Source organism: Microcaecilia unicolor, chromosome 5, assembly GCF_901765095.1.
Source record: "Microcaecilia unicolor chromosome 5, aMicUni1.1, whole genome shotgun sequence".
Lineage (NCBI taxonomy): Eukaryota > Metazoa > Chordata > Amphibia > Gymnophiona > Siphonopidae > Microcaecilia > Microcaecilia unicolor.
Genome location: NC_044035.1, coordinates 267,808,767 through 267,825,823, shown reverse-complemented (window position 1 = coordinate 267,825,823; position 17,057 = coordinate 267,808,767). Strand labels below are relative to the sequence as shown.

Below are 17,057 nucleotides of genomic sequence, written 5' to 3'. Positions count from 1 at the left end.
GAGAGTGAGAAACAGGTTCTTTCAAAGGATTTATTACTTACCAAAGCCAGGTTACACATGAAGCATGGATTATAAGAATATGGATATACTAGTAAAAAAGCCCCGTTTCTGATGCAAATGAAACGGGGGCTAGCAAGGTTTTCTTCAGAGTGTGCATGTGGGAGGGTGTGTCCCTGCCCTCTGCCCTCTCTCCCTCCCCCTCCCCCCTTGGAGTCCAGTCCTTCAGTGTTAAGTTTCCTGCTGTTCTGTGTTACTGAGAGAGTGAGGGCATCTCTCTCCCCTCCCCCTCTGAGTCCTTCACTGTTACAGAGAGAGGGATTTCGTGCTGTGCTGTTTTCCTTCACTCATGGGGAAACCGGATATCTCTGGCGCTTCACACTTCCGGCTGGAGGCTTCATAGAACGTTGGTCTTGCCTTTTATATATATAGATATTCTTAGGGAAGATCTCTCCGACAGAGTGACACGCAGGTCGAACTCATGCCTCGGACTCTCCCGTACATATCAGCTGTCAGTCTTATTTATATTCTTTTGATTAGCATTGGACTCTATAAGCCCCCCCTAAAAAAAACTTGTTTTTGCCCAGATGGCACAAAGCTAACCGCAGATTTGGAAAAATTCACCCCCTTTTTCGGCAGATGGGCAACTGTCTTTGACCACAAACGTTTTTACTTACTTCTGCTTTTCTCATGCACCTGCTAGAAGGTTCTTTCCTGCTATCCCTGTGGTCAGAGCCTGATTTCGCCATTCTCAACTGTCAAATTCTCACAGTAGAAACTTCCGTCACAAATAGGCTCTGTTGACTTCAATTAGATTCTTACTTGACCTATCTTTCCCAGCAGGCTTTAAAGCTGGGCCAAACTCTTCCAGTAGGCCCCAAGCTGGGCAATAGACCCAAAACTGTACAATATTTATACAACCACAACTGACACAAAACATGTGGCAAAATATGACGATGCATGTTTTGGCCTTACAAATGTTACAAAATATAAAATGTGCCCCCCCCCCCCCCCCCCCCCCCCCCCCCCCCCCCCCCCCCAATACAAAAAGGTTGGACAAACCTGGTCTAGATGTCAACCCGGCTGATGCAAGACAAAGGAATGTCAACCCAGCCTGCCTGGTGCCAACAATTCGGGGAAAAATCTCCAGAGTAATGTCACAAGACAATGATATGGTTTGTTAAGTCACAACATAAGAACACAGACCAATTGAAGGAGTGGAACGCCGGATACTACTCGAATACTATGAATACTACTGACCACCAGAACAACCTCATGTTTGTGCCTACTGATGGACTTATACTTATGGACTCTACCTCTGCTTTTGGCCTTTTAGCCATACTTTATTAATGCATGGACCTTTTGTGCCTTACATATAATGAGCCTAGACTAAGACCAAAACCTGTGCAGTTTAGACTTTTACTAGTAGTATGTATTTGTTAACCAGTAGCTAGATAACAAATTGTAGTAGTCAGCAATTTAGGGTTGTATGGAAGGCAGCTGGCTCTGCCAGCCCAGTCTCGTGATCCATGCATAGAGGCTGTATTGTGTAGATGTGCTGGAACACTGCAATAAGTTACATTTCTTGCAAAGTAACAATTTCTATGAAAGCTATGAAACTGACGTATCTTTTCTCTGTGAGAACTACAGAACTACTAATGTATTGCGCATGTGCCTGTACTGCGCATGTGTGTGTGTGACGTATGATGCGTTTTATGCGCATGACCAGTAATCTGTATAAGAATGAGTGTCAGATGACGCTCGACACACAGTATTCTGAGATTGTACTCGGTGCTGTGTGAATTGCTAGCAATAAAAGTTGTTTTGTTTTGGAACCAATTTGTCTTTCGCCTCCTGATTTTCGGACCCGTTACATTGGCGACCCAGATGGGACAGGAGTAGAAAGGGAAATCGGATTATATTCTTTCCCCTTCCCACTGCAGGCGGATCGGTTCACCGACTCCCCCGGCCGGGAAAGTGGTTAGTGGCCACCGCTGACTTCAGCGTCCACTTCACGGCGGGAGGGCCGATCAATTCCGGCCGGCTGAAAGTGGGACTGTGTGGCTCCGACAAAACAGCTTTCTCATTTTTTTCTTTTTTCTCTCCGGAGAGACGCGTACGACGGCGCGGCCTGCTGGGACGACGGACAGGCGAGTATACTCAACGTAGTGACCGGCTCGGTAAAGGGCCGAAGAAGAGGATTGATCACCCTCTTAGCCAGTGACTAATACGGACTAGGTCCCGGAACCTCACTAGGCTTGGGCGAAGAAACCGTACGGGAGGGTTCTTGTTGTGTGCGAAAGTTGTGTGATTGGGCCTGCAGTTCCAGGCTGGGCGACCACGTCCTGGTCAGGCCGAGTGTTGACCCTTCTGTGTCCGGTGGAACGAGACCCCTTACTCCTCCACCATCCCTCTCCCCTTCGTCTGTCTCCTATCCTTTGGCACTCAGGTTAGGATGGGCGGGGGTGGTTCCACACCGCTAGACTTAATGACGGAACACTTTAGCGAAGTGTTCGACCAAGATAAATGCAGTAGGGCCGGGATGATACAGCGATGTCAATTTATGTGGCCCGGGTTAGGAATTGCCGAATGGCCCCCGGAAGGGTCATTTGAGTACGAAAAGGTGGCGGCGGTCATGAATATTGTTATAGTTGGGGGAAACCCCGGGTGCCCAGAGGACATCCCCTACATTGAGGCGTGGTTAAGCGTTGTCCGAGACCCGCCCGATGGGCCCAACATAAGGTAGAGAAGGCCGCCCTTATGGTGATAAAACAGAGGAAGGGGCGGGGAGCTAAACGAACCCCGGCCTTCGCTCTCCAAACTCCGGCAGTCGCTGCCGTTCCGAAGGCCAGGGGAAACCGCCCCCTATAACGCCCACCGCCCCTTCGTCAGAGCCTCAGAGGCCACGCCCCATACTACCGCCAAGAACAATAAGGCCACGCCCCGTGCTACCAGTGCGCTTCCCAAACCTAGACCACCCATGAAAGGCCGAGGGAAAGCTCAGGGCCCGCCCGAAAAGGTGCCTCCTAAGGCCCCAGTTCTTGTTACCACGGAAGCCTACGAAGATGATGTGGCGCCTCCTCCATACGTTCCCCTATACCCCGACCTCGCGGACTTGTCGGATGGCCCGGATGACGCTGAGGCCTCCGAGTCCGAGTCGGACACTGGAGACGCTATAATCCCGGACCCCACAACTAACAGGAAGAGTCACAGAGTAGTGAAAGCCGTTACCCGATACCCCCAGTCGAGTCCGAGAAGTACACTTCCGGCTTCCCGGAGGACAGAAGTGACTAACCTATACCCGGTCCGGCAGTCTACGACCTACACCCCTAACCCAGTTGGCCGATGCCCAGCCCATTCAGTCGACCGTCTACAGCCACGTCCCCTTCTCCAGCGCTGACCTATATAACTGGAAGTTGCACGGACCATCTTATGATCAGAAACCCGAACAACTGATAGAACTGGTAGAAGGCTATCATTTACAGTTATAATCCCACGTGGGCCGACCTCAGGCAGTGAGCGCCCACATCCTGACCACTGAAGAACGCCGCCTCCTACAGCAAAATATGGAACAAGCGATCCGAGACGCCAACCCGGGAATGCTAACGTACAGGCCATCCTAGATACAGAAGCCCCTACCGCGGTCCCTGCATGGGACTACCGGACCGAGGAAGGACAGGCCGTCATTCGCCGGTACCAACAGGCATACCTGGCGGCCCTTAAGAAGGGAAAACAGAAAATTACAAATATGGGAAAAATTCACAATATAGTTCAACCGAAGAATGAAAGTCCGGGGGACTTCCTCGAGCGCCTTATGGATGCATTCAGGAGACATAGTCCAATAAACCCCGAGGACCCCAAAAACGTCTCCACAGTGGTCATGAGTTTTGTTAGCCAGTCAGCACCCGACATACGGAGGAAACTCCAGAGAACCGAAGGATTTGAAGGGATGGGCATCAGCCAACTGAAGGCCATAGCTGATCGCGTGTTCGGATACCGCGACCAAGAAGAGAAGGCCGAAGCCCGGAAGGAGTCCACCAGGCGGATGCGCGAGGAATGCGGATGTGTTAGCCACAGTGCTGGAAGAACGCTTAGGGTCCAGGCCACGGGGCAGAGGTAGAGGCCGAGGGGGGAGAGGAACACGGTCCCCCTTAGACGCAACCAATGCGCAAACTGTCGGGAGGAAGGGCACTGGTGGGCGGACTGTCCGGAGAAACCGCGGTGACCAGAAGAGAGGGGGGGAAGACACCGACCACCAAAGGCCCCAGACAAGGACAACGAGGACGGGGCCGCGGCCGGGAACGGTCCGAACAGCAGGAATGGCAGATGGCTCTGGACGCCACCCGGGACCATACGGCATGAAGGGACCGGGAGGGCAGAGTCCCCACTGACCCTCTGGTGGAGATCCGCGTGGGGACGCAATTGATGAAGGCCCTCCTAGACACGGGGGCCCAACATTCCGTCATCACCACAGCCATCGCCCCGGCCACAAAAGAAACCATACCAATTATCGGTGCTTCAGGAAATCGCTCACAGCCCCCCTCCTCAGGGAACGCCAAGTCCAGATCGGTGGGACGATGGTGTCCTCACCAGTTCATCCATATCCCCGAGTGCCCCGTCCCCCTGATTGGCCGCGACCTACTGTGCAAACTCCAAGCCACCCTGAAGTTCAAACCAACGGGCGAAGTGGAAGCCCATTTCGAAGACCAACCAGTGACGCTCCTCTGCCCGGTGCGGGAGGAATGGAGACTATATGCCCCCCTTATTGCAGGCCCTGACGACGGCCGCTATACAGGACACCCCTTTCGCACAACAGAGAAGGGACCTAATGGAAGAGGTGCCCAACGTATGGGCGGAGGTGAACCCTGGTGGACTAGCCGTCAACGCCATCCCCCTCTGGATCGAACTCAAACCAAATGCCCAAGTTGTCAACCAAGGACAATATCACATCCCTTATGCAGCCAGGCATAGCATTGCAAACACACCTACAGAAACTCCTCAGCACGGGGTCCTGAGACCTGTCAGATCTGCTTGGAACACCCCATTATTGCCCGTGAAGAAGCCAGGAACGTCGGAGTATAGGCCCGTCCAAGACTTGAGAAAGGTCAACAACCAGGTAGCCGACATAGTTGCCCTCGTACCGAACCCTTATTCATTCTCGCCCAAGTGCCAGCCCCAGACCAAGTGGTACAGTGTCATTGATTTGAAGGACGCCTTCTTCTCCATCCCCCTTGCCGCGACAGCCAGAAATTGTTTGCCTTCAAGTGGGAAGACTTACAGACTGGTAATAAGCAGCAGTTTACCTGGACACGACTCCCCCAGGGATTCAAGAACTCCCCCACCCTCTTCGCGCGACCAACTCGCTCAGGACCTGAAGACGTATCAGGACGAGTATGGGCGGTCGTCCAATACGTGGATGGACCTGTTGGTGGCCCGTGAAACGTACACGGACTGTGCAGAAGCTACCCTTTACCTCTTGAAAACCTGGAAGCCCAGGGTACCGGGCCAGTCGCAAGAAGGCCCAGATATGCGAGATCGAAGTCGAGTATCTGGGGTTTCGCCTCCGAGAAGGAACCCGGAGGCTCGGTATCCCCCGAACCCAAGCTATCCGCAACCAACCCACTCCTGCAAATAAGAAGGAACTACGGGCACTCCTCGGAGCCGCTGGATATTGCCGCATTTGGATCATCAACTTTGCCATCCTGACCCACAGTTTGTACGCCAAACTGAAAGGACCTGAACTCGAGGGCCAAAATCTCCAGTGGGAGAAACACGAACTGAAAGCCCTTCAGGACCTTAAGGATGCCCTTGCGGCCCCACCAGCGCTCGGACTGCCAGATGTGACTAAGCCGTTCCACTTGTTCATCGACGAAAAGAAGGGATTGGCACTTGGAGTCCTCACCCAACTGGTCGGCACCTGGCAACGCCCTGTAGCATACCTCTCCAAGGGCATGGACAACGTGGCACGAGGATGGCCGGGCTGTCTCCGAAGCATTGCGGCGGCCTGTCTGTTGATACACGAGGCCAATAAACTCACGTTTGGCCAGACACTCTTTGTGACCACACCCCACACCATCCGCGGCCTACTCGAGAGCCACGGACCCAGATGGATGACCAACTCCCGATTGGTCAAATACCAAGCCCTCCTGTGCGAAAATCCGGAGGTACGAATCCTGGACACCGCTAACCTTAATCCCGCCACCCTCTTACCGGCCCCTGAATCACCATTCCACGACTGTGAGGAGGTAATGGCCACAGTGCATTCTAGCAGACCTGACCTCAAGGACCAACCCTGGCAAGGGGGCATCACCCTTTTACCGATGGAAGCAGCCAGGTGATAGAGGGAATTCGAAGAGCTGGCTATGCGGTGGTGTCTGAGGACCATGTGATCGAGGCTATGGCTCTGACACCCGGAACATCAGCCCAGAAAGCGGAGCTGATCGCCCTCACCAAAGCCCTCCTGTGGGCTGAAGGAAAAGTTGTTAACATTTACACCGACTCCAAATACGCTTTCCTCACCCTCCAGGTGCATGGAGCCTTGTACAAGGAGAGGGGATTTCTGACAGCTGAGGGGAAAGGACTTGCAAATGCCGCTGAGATCTGCCAGTTACTCGAGTCAGTATGGAAACCGAAGAAGGTGGCTGTGATGCACTGCAGGGCCCACACCGGGAGAACGGACCCTATCGCCCGGGGAAATCAGCGGGCAGACGACGCTGCAAAAAGAGCAAGTCAACTCCCTTACCTTTCTTGTTCCTCTGACCCTGTACTCGTTGTTCACCTCCCCACCGAGATCCCTATCTATGCCCCGCAAGAAACGGAATGGGCCCGGCAAGAGGGCCTGGAGGCACGCAATGGCTGGTGGATGCTACAAGACGGACGCATATGGATACCCGAAGCCCTGGCGTGGATCGTGGCCAAGGAGGCCCACGAACGAACCCACCTAGGCAAGAACGCTCTGGGACGCCTGCTCGAGAAGACCTATTACATTAACAAATTATCTCTGTGGACCAAAAATGCTTCCAGTCAATGCTTAACCTGTGCTCGGAACAATCCAAGGACGGGACCCGGTCCGACGCCAAGCCATGTTCTCCGGGGCACTAGCCCATTCCACGTTTGCCAGATTGATTTCACGCATATGCCCCCAGCACGGGGATATAAAGCCATCCTCGTCGCTGTGTGTACCTACACTGGATGGATTGAAGCTCAGCCCACCAGAACGGAAATGGCGAAGGAAGTCACCTCCTTATTGATCCAGCACATTCTGCCGAGATACGGCCTCCCCAAGCAAATAAACTCCGACAACGGCCCTGCATTCGCCAGCGAAGTTACACAACAGCTCAGTACGAGACTGGGCCTCGACTGGAAGTTGCATTGTGCCTGGAGGCCCCAGAGCAGCGGTATAGTGGAGAGAGCTAACCGTTCCCTGAAGAATCAGCTAGCCAAGCTGTGCCAAGAGGCAAAGGCCAAATGGCCCGACCTGCTCCCACTGGCCTTGCTACATATGAGGTGCACCCCCAAGGCCACAGGCCTTACTCCTTATGAGATGATGTATGCTAGACCACCACCACTACCCTCTTTTCCCGACTCCTTGCAGATACAGGGCGAGAATTCCTTTGTGAGACAGATGAAAGCCTTACGCGAGGTAGTGCAGGACATCCAACAATACACTGAGAGTGTAGGTCCCTTAGTCCTCACCAGTCCTACACACCAGTTTAGGGTGGGGGATGAGGTTTGGGTAAAGGAGTGGGATGAATCGGACTGTCTGAAACCCAAATGGAAAGGGCCCTCCCTTGTTCTCCTAACGACTCCAACCGCTGTTAAAATTGCAGGAAGCCCAGTGTGGATACATTGGACCCGACTGAAGCCTGCCGCTCCTACTAGCAGCACCCCGAAACATTGGACGGCGCATCAACATCCTAACGCTCCACTACGGCTGACCCTCAGAAAGACGTGAACCGGTAGATTCATGCCTGCCCAGCAACAGGACCCCAGCTTTTGGACCCACTGTGTCTTTGGCTCTGCGTTTATTGTAGCCATAATCGTGGGCCTTATCATCTTCTTGCTGCAAAGGCTCGGATACCTCCCACCATATATATGATGATGCTGAGTCTACTCCTCCTCCTTTGCTCAGTCCCGAGCTATCACCCCCTGAGCCAGAACTGTACTGAATGTTTGCGCCTGGTGCGCCATCGTATAGAAGGAGGGTACCACCTAGTCACCACCCTCATCCACCAGTCGCAGCCCCCGGACAGCGGTTGTCGGCTCCTTCCGACTTGCGCCATCATCACCACGGCTGGCCTCCAACAGTTCCACAGGTGCCTCCAAGGCAACCTCACCGTCTGCCATAGCCCCACCAAGCCAAGATACTACAATGTCACCCTCAGTGTAGGACTCCCTGCGTATGTGGCTGGGTCCCCGGGGGTTGAAGGGGATGGCATTCTGTATTACGTTAATTCCACTCGCATCCTTGCTGGCGGTACCCAAACTGTGGCTACACTCACCTTCGACGTTTGCGCCGCCATGGACAAACACCCTTGGTCCCGTAAGTGTGGAAGCCAAAGTTGGCGTGAGGCATATGTGAACGACCACAAGTATGTCTGCCCTTTCAGTCCAGACATGAGATGCTGCTCCCCTTGGGTTTGGCTCCCGTGTGCCGGCGACACTCGAGCCTCGGGCTTGGAACGAGTATGCGCTTACACGGGAGGAGGATATACCGGATGCACCGGCCTGGGCGAATTTCGTCGAGGTTCTGGTAACTATGTGTCCCTAGACTGGCCCATCCGAGGCCACGACATGCCATGGAGAGGAACGTGGGGCCTTGGCATTGACGGAGGAGGAATGGATCCGCTGACGTATATTACCATATATCAAAGCCTCGAAACAAAGCCTCCCACGCACTACCAGACTACTGTCATTGGGTACCAAGAGGTATTCGATGAAATCGCTCGCGCTGAAGAAGCAGCGACTAAGTTCCCCATCTCCCCAGAAGCGCGGAATATGTTCTTTAACCTGGCCGAAAACATTGCCTTCTCCCTGGGGATAACCAACTGTTTCGTCTGTGGAGGCACCGATATGGGTGAGCAATGGCCTTGGGAAGCGAGGGAGATCCGACAACAGACATGGGATGCGCTCAACACCACAAACATTACCTTTCCCCAGCGCCCGAAGCCGTACGAGTGGGCCCTGAGAACCAATATCATAGGTACCCTCTGCGCTAGTCGAGCGCCATCGCAGCGTTATTCTGTACCCGTGGGAGATTCCGCTTGCACGGGGGTCCTTCAGTTTAACGGCAGTCGACATACCTGGTGGCAGACGGACCGCCTGCCTGTCCCGGAGCCCATCTGGACTGAACCCACCTTGAACGCAACATGGACACACGAAGGGAATGCCTCCCTTAAGTGGGTAGCCCCGGAGGGCTACTACTATATTTGCGGGCGCAGGGCTTATGAACAGCTCCCGGCCCGCTGGTACGGTACCTGTCTCTTGGGCACCGTCCGACCTAGTTTCTTCCTTCTGCCCCTGCGAGTCGGCGAGACATTGGGCATCCCCCTTTACATGGAAACGGGGCCTGAAAACATTGGCAGACGTAAACGGTCCCTCCCAACTACCAAACCCAAGGTCCAGATAGGAGACTGGAAGGACAACGAGTGGCCGCCAGAACGTATCATTCATTACTATGGACCGGCCACATGGGCTGAAGATGGTACATATGGGTACCGTACTCCTATCTACATGCTGAATCGCATCATCCGCTTGCAGGCGGTGCTTGAGATCCTTACCAATGATTCGGCCTTTGCCCTCAACATTTTAGCCCGACAGAACACTAAGCTTATTACCGCAGTTTACCAAAATCGCTTGGCTCTTGACTACCTCTTGGCCCAGGAAGGCGGGGTGTGTGGCAAGTTTAACCTCAGTAATTGCTGCCTACAGATAGATGACCAAAGCCAAGTCATCAGCGAGATAACTAACCGGATGGTCAAATTGGCCCACGTCCCCGTCCAAACCTGGAACAGTGCTTGGGATTGGACCTCCTCCCTAACTAGCTGGTTGCCGACCTCCGGGAGCCTAAAGGGTCTCCTCGTCATGGGGGGCCTGTTTTTGCTGTCCTGCCTATTAATACCTTTGTCTCTCCCCTTAGTTTTCAGGTGTCTCCGCTCCACCATGGAAAGCATCGCTGACCGCCGTGCTGCTGCCCAACTTATGGCTCTCCAGATGTACTCCCCCATTCCCCAGTCTGATGAAGCTGACGATGAAGCACCTTGTGGCTGACGTGCACCTTTCACCTCCTGAGTCACTTAATGGGCCAGTACCCTTGTGTCAGCATAAGACCGGATACAAAGGGGGGGGGATTCCACTAGGGGCCCTCCGTCTCAACCCCGGCGAAGCAACCAACGGCTGCGCAAGGGCTTAGGGCTCGCTTGTTGCCTCCCTCGCTAACTATCCTTGTCCTTTCTTTCCTTTTTCAGGGTTCATGGAGGTGATACTCTCCACCAGATGGATGTTCAAGTATCAAAAGGGGGGAATGAAGGAGTGGAACGCCGGATACTACTCGAATACTATGAATACTACTGACCACCAGAACAACCTCATGTTTTGTGCCTACTGATGGACTTATACTTATGGACTCTACCTCTGCTTTTGGCCTTTTAGCCATACTTTATTAATGCACTGGACCTTTTGTGCCTTACATATAATGAGCCTAGACTAAGACCAAAACCTGTGCAGTTTAGACTTTTACTAGTAGTATGTATTTGTTAACCAGTAGCTAGATAACAAATTGTAGTAGTCAGCAATTTAGGGTTGTATGGAAGGCAGCTGGCTCTGCCAGCCCAGTCTCGTGATCCATGCATAGAGGCTGTATTGTGTAGATGTGCTGGAACACTGCAATAAGTTACATTTCTTGCAAAGTAACAATTTCTATGAAAGCTATGAAACTGACGTATCTTTTCTCTGTGAGAACTACAGAACTACTAATGTATTGCGCATGTGCCTGTACTGCGCATGTGTGTGTGTGACGTATGATGCGTTTTATGCGCATGACCAGTAATCTGTATAAGAACGAGTGTCAGATGACGCTCGACACACAGTATTCTGAGATTGTACTCGGTGCTGTGTGAATTGCTAGCAATAAAAGTTGTTTTGTTTCGGAACCAATTTGTCTTTCGCCTCCTGATTTTCGGACCCGTTACACAATCACTGTTAAGTCACAATATAAGAACACAGACTAATCATCTCCTGCAATGTTATCAAATCAATAAACTCACTCCACACCATCACCATCAGAAATGCTGCTCCACCATGTACTTAATTATATTGAAAACTGAAGTATTAAATTCATCAAAGGTCCAATTTTTTTTAAGTTCATTGTATACATTTTTATATTTCTATAGTCAACAACTTCTTCAATCTAATTTTCTAATACAAAGTTATTATATTTAGTATGGTATAAGTACTCACCTCATAGGACAACATTCTTCCCATAAGGGTCAGCATGGAGTCTAGAGGGACAAGAAAACGGGACTAGTGTGAGAAGGGGGGTGGGATGGAGCTGGGTGGGGGTAACACACGGAGCTGGTAAGAGAAGGGGAGCTGGAGTTGGGGATGATGCAGTAGAGGGCAGGTAACCAGAAATGGGGCTTGAACTGGGGTAGGTGAGAGAATCAGGGCTACACTACAGGAGGGTGCAGGTGAGAGATGGAGGCTGAGCAGAAGCAGGGGGTCGGGGCAGGTGAGAGAAGGGAAGCCAGAGCAAGGCAGAGCAGCAAGGGAAGGGAGAGGGGACTGGGGCTTGGAAATGACCCCGATTTAAAGACTAAAATAAGGTGGCTGAGGACTGATACAAAGCTGGGGACAGCAATGGTAAAAAAAAAAATGATTTTTTAAATGTTTTTGCTAAAAATTTAGGAGGCACTCTCTAATCGACAAGGACAGCCATAAGCTCCTCACAGAATCAGCTGTAAATCCTTCATAACATAATTTTCATTGCACAACAAACTAAACTGAAGAGTGTTGTACATGTAGATGATGTATATGCTTCCACTATTCACGATGTATTGTAAGCCACATTGAGCCTGCAAAGAGGTGGGAACACGTGGGCTACAAAGCAATAAATAAATAAAAAATAAATAAATAACCCCTCCCCGTTCTGTTTACAACTTTTTTCAGGGTTAACCCCCATCATCCTAATGAAACTTTTAATTAACTCGCATGTTCAAAGAACACTACCCGCAGATTCGTTAATACTATCAAGCAGGCAAAGCTAGTTTGCATTGTACCCTAAGTTGTAATTAAAAATAGTTTTAAGTGCACGACCACGTGTAACATAGAAACCTATCCACAACAGTGCAGTAGCTCCTCCCGCCCCGCCTTTGGGGTTTTTTCTTCTAATCTGCTGTCAATCAAACACGAAAGGAACAGTTTGAGGATAATGATTGGCCAGCTCAGAAAGAGGCTTGGTAGCAAGAAGGTTATTGCTTAGAAGGCCGCTCGTGCTTACCCTTCTATGACGTCTGAAATTACGTCCCTTTCATTTTCATACTTTTTCTCTTTCAGCCCTAGAATCGGAATTCAATTAACCACAGCTTTATCTCGTCGTCTCACGCTTTTACTTCTGCTTCCACGGCAAAGTCCTGGAAGCCTGTTGCTATCTCGGACCAGTTTCATAGCTGGATCAGGTTTTTACAAGTTCGCGAATGTTTCTCTTGATCTAACAATTAATCTGGGCGGGATCCTTACGGTGGGGGTAAACTTGCGCCTGGCTTTAAGTTTGAAAGACCTAACCTAAAACTCCCGTTGCTAGGCTCCTCCCCTTCACCGGAGACGCGTCTCCCATAGTAACAGAAGGAAGGTTCGCTTCGTGCAGTTGTTGGCGCCGCTGCGGGAGTAGCCGAAGAAACCGCAAAGCTGGCGGCCGGCGGCGCCGCCGCTATGGCGGAGGATGGTAGGCGAGGGCGACGACGAGGATCGCGGCCCTGGAGCCGCCTTTCAGATGTTCGTGATGATGGAAGACTTGCTGGACAAACTGAAGTTATTGAATTATGAACAGGAGGTGCTGCGGAAGCACAACATGAAGGCGCTTTCTAGGTTAGGATTGCGGAGTGTACCGAGGGTGCATTAGTTTCCCATTCCAAGGGGTTACGCACAGGTTGGCTCGGCTTCAGCAGGACACTCTTGGGGGCCTACCCTATTAGCTGTTCTGTAGAAAAGTGTGCAGAAAGACCCAAAGAGCTCTGTATTTGTGAGGCCAGCAGCCCCTTGGAACCCTGCGCCAATGGCCTGAGCAGTGAGCACACTGCTACTAACGTGAAAGTTTGGCTAATAAAATGCAAAGAACGTGTGCGTTAAATCAGATATGTGCATAAGGTTCTGCACTAACAAGCAGATGTTCAAAGGTAAACGGGGATGCTAGAGGCCATTAGCGTCGTTTACCAGCGCTGGATGTTCGGAGGCTCGGAACATGGGATCGAACAAGCAGCGTGGGAAACAATAGCGCAATGAGCAGGCAAATGCATTGGCCATGCCTCCCTGGTACTAAGCGGCAAGTGCGTCAAAGAAGGGCGCTTCTCCTGTTGCAAACCCTTAAGCATTGTGAAGCAGCTTGGCTGACCCACCTCCCCGCCCCCCCCAACACTAAAAGCCATGGTGGTCCAGTGGGACCCCACCCCAACACCAGAGCCTGGTTTGACAGGTCTGGGCTCTATTTTTATTAGCCTGACCTGTCAACGTCTCTGCGGGAGGATTAACTCTTGAGCACATACCCTGCACAATCCTCCTCAGAAGCCCCCTGTGATCAATGCTAACAACATAATCAAATTTGCATGTTATTAATGTTGATAATTGGGGAGTTAATTCCCCACACTATTCTAATGGTATTTTTTCCCCGTGCTGTCCAGTCCTTTAATGGAAGAAGTAACTAACTAACTTGCAAGTCTCAGGCACACAAGGAGTGACTTGGGCTGCACATACTGCAGCAGGGCATGTATATCCACTCTGCCCTAGTTGAGATATTTTAACTATCACTCTGACCTCATGTGCAACTTTCTTTAAATCAGTCACCATACTTTCTAATCTCTTATCTATATGTACATATTTGTTTTTCCCATCACTGTAATGTTCTATTATTTATTATGTTGACATTGTAAGTAGTATACTATGCCATACTTTTGTATGTTATTTGAATATTTTTACTTCTGTAATTGCCTATTGCCCATGTTTGATCTATTCTTACTGTACACTGCCTTGAGTGAATTCCTTCAAAAAGGCGGTAAATAAATAGTAGTGTGCACATGTCTGCAAATAAAGTGCCGGGGTACATCTGTGCATGTGCTGAATGTTATTCTGTGGTTAATAGCAGAGGGGCAAAGCTTCAGCCAGTGTTAACCGGTTAATGCAGGGTTGCGCACATGTTGCGTGTGCTGAATGCTCAGAGGGGTGTCACAGGTATTAATGGGCAGTTACAGATGGCTGCAAATTATTTTGAAATGTATTAAAATGGATGGAAATGAGGCCAGTAAGTATTCTTTTGCAATGCACAAACTAAAGTGCTGCTATCACAGAACGAAATGATGGCCCATAATACTGAAAAATTATCACCAGGTCAGGGTTAGTGTAGAATGTTTTAGAGATGATTTCTTTTTATATTGAACTGCTTGATTTGGCTTCTTTTATAAGCAGAAGGAAGCTCCCACAAGTTTTAAAGGCAGACAGGTAGGAACAAACATGTACGCGTTTCGGAGCAAAACCATAAAGTAACAGTACACCTCTGTGCCTCAATAGAGTCTTGCAAAATTCCATTGTGCTAGTAATATTTTTGAGGTCATATTTAGTCGCTGAATAAAAAACAATTTGCTGGCACTTCTGTTTTTGGACTGGGCATGCACACAAGAGCCATACTTATTGCATAACCTTTGCAGCATGTGTCAGATGTGTTCCTTCCTCCCTGCACTTCCTATTTAATAGTGTGACAATGCATAAAATTTATATATTATTTGCTTCGAGCATCACTGAGCTTGATTATTTGCATTACTTTTGTGTTATAGGCCCATCTGCGTGCAACCTCAGTGCCTGGCTTTGAGCATCAGCCTCAGAATCACAAAAAATATGTGTGCATACATTTTTTGATACCTGTATTATGAGCAGAACATTCCAGTGCCTGTACAGATGTATATATTTTTTTTCTGCTTATTGCATTGGGGGAGCAATTTTTCTTTTATGCTTGCATTAGGCAGCCTTGTGCTCAGCTTTAATGCAGAGCCCTAACCTATGGCTTTTTGCATTGGAGAACGGGGCTACTTAGGCATGGAAGTGGCTTCAGGAGTAGGGTTTTTTTGTTTGTTTTTAAACTGCGTACCTGTGTCTTATATACTTTCTTAAATAGGTTCCCAAACCTATCCACTATAGCACACAAATTATTATTATTAGCATTTGTATAAATGCATGTATTTTCACCTGCCTCAGAGGAGGTGTGGTATGTACACTCAATTGATAAGTGAGACATATATAAATAATATGGGGAGGAACAAGGGTGACCTGAACGATTAAGAAGCACTGGGATATCTGATGAGCAGCTGCATAACTGATAGTTCCCTGAGTAAGGGGCCTTTTCTGGCTGATGTCATTGAGCCTGCAAATAGGTGGAAAATGTGGGGTACAAATGCAGCAAATAAATAAATGTTCTCTAAAATGACCAACTGGGAGGGCCAAGTGCACATAGCATTAGCTCAGCTTTAACCCGGTTTTACCAACCGAGCCATGCTCAAAGGGTTTCAGTGCTGGTATTAACACACTGAAACCATTATTGCACCATTAATTACCCCACAGCCATGCTGAGAAAAAACGTTTCCTATGTGCATTAGCACAGGAAACGTTTTGCCAGGTGTGAGGCAACCTGACTAAACTAACCTGCCTCAGACTGCTTCCTGCATCTTCCCTGACCGTACCCAAACAACCCCCCCCCCCCCCCCCCCCCGGTCCTGTCCTGGCTCAGCTTAGCCCAATGCAACCCACCTTTAATTGTGCTTAAAATTTTTAATGGAAATGCAGCCCTACTCTGGACAGTTCTAGAGACCACATCTTCAAAAGGGTATAATTGTATTGAGTAGAGACAGAGGGCACTACTAAAATGGTAATGGTTTTTTTCATCATAAAGCATGCGGGGGCAAACTTAGAAATCTAAAAATATATACCCAGGAGGAAAGGATAAAGGAGATAAGGTGGAGACATTTAATACACACAAGGTATAAATGTATAGGAGGCAGTCCTTTTCAGTAGAAAAATGACTCATAGGATGAGGGTGAAAGTGGATAGAACAGGAATAATGTAAAGAATTTTTTTTTTTTCAGAAAAGTAGGATGAATGGATTAGCCTCCTAGTGGAGATGGTGGAAACGAGTAGCGTCTAAATTCAAGAAAACGTGAGACAAGCACCGAGGATTTTGACGGAGACAAATGAATTGTAGTGCTGAGCAGATAGTGTGGATAGGTTATATTTTATAAAATATGAAAGTGCATGCCTAGCATATGCACGCACATTTATATCTTATTATACCTTCTTCAGAGCAAGTGAAAATTTGTATTTTTTTAGTCTGATTCTGCATGGTTCTTTTATAAATGTAGAGGAGTACTTATGTACCTTTTATAAAATACGCTAACAAAACACTCTGATATGTAAGTTTTTTTTTAATGGACCATCAAAAGATGAGAAACATATTTTATTTTACTTTGCATAATTAAACTTAATAGCATAAGTCCAAATACATTTCATATACTGAAGTAAAAATCAACATATATCAAAATTGTAGAAAGTTGAAGGAAAAAAAACTCAAGAGAAACAGCTGACGTGGTATTGTATTACAGGCCACCAGTTCTTCACAGAATCAATCGCATTCTCATGATCCACACATGCTTGATTGAAGTCCTTAACTGTTGAGGCAAAATATGGTGGCAGTGTGGTTCTCTATACCAACAGACAGGTACATCTCCTCAAATCAATGCCATCATTTCAAATTCTTCATTTAGAATCCAGGAGCCACTGATCATAAAGTATAAATTCAGTTGGAAATC

General features: G+C 49.3%; 1 protein-coding gene across 1 annotated transcript in view; it reads left to right on the top strand.

Moving 5' to 3' along the window:
* Positions 1–12,541: 12,541 nt before the first annotated feature.
* IFT57 (intraflagellar transport 57) overlaps positions 12,542–17,057 on the top strand; it is an 82,177-nt gene continuing 77,661 nt past the window's right edge. The window contains 2 exon segments of the mRNA XM_030204172.1: positions 12,542–12,945; positions 12,947–13,080. Of these exon segments, the coding sequence (XP_030060032.1) occupies positions 12,925–12,945; positions 12,947–13,080 (155 nt within the window). The 5' untranslated portion in view covers positions 12,542–12,924.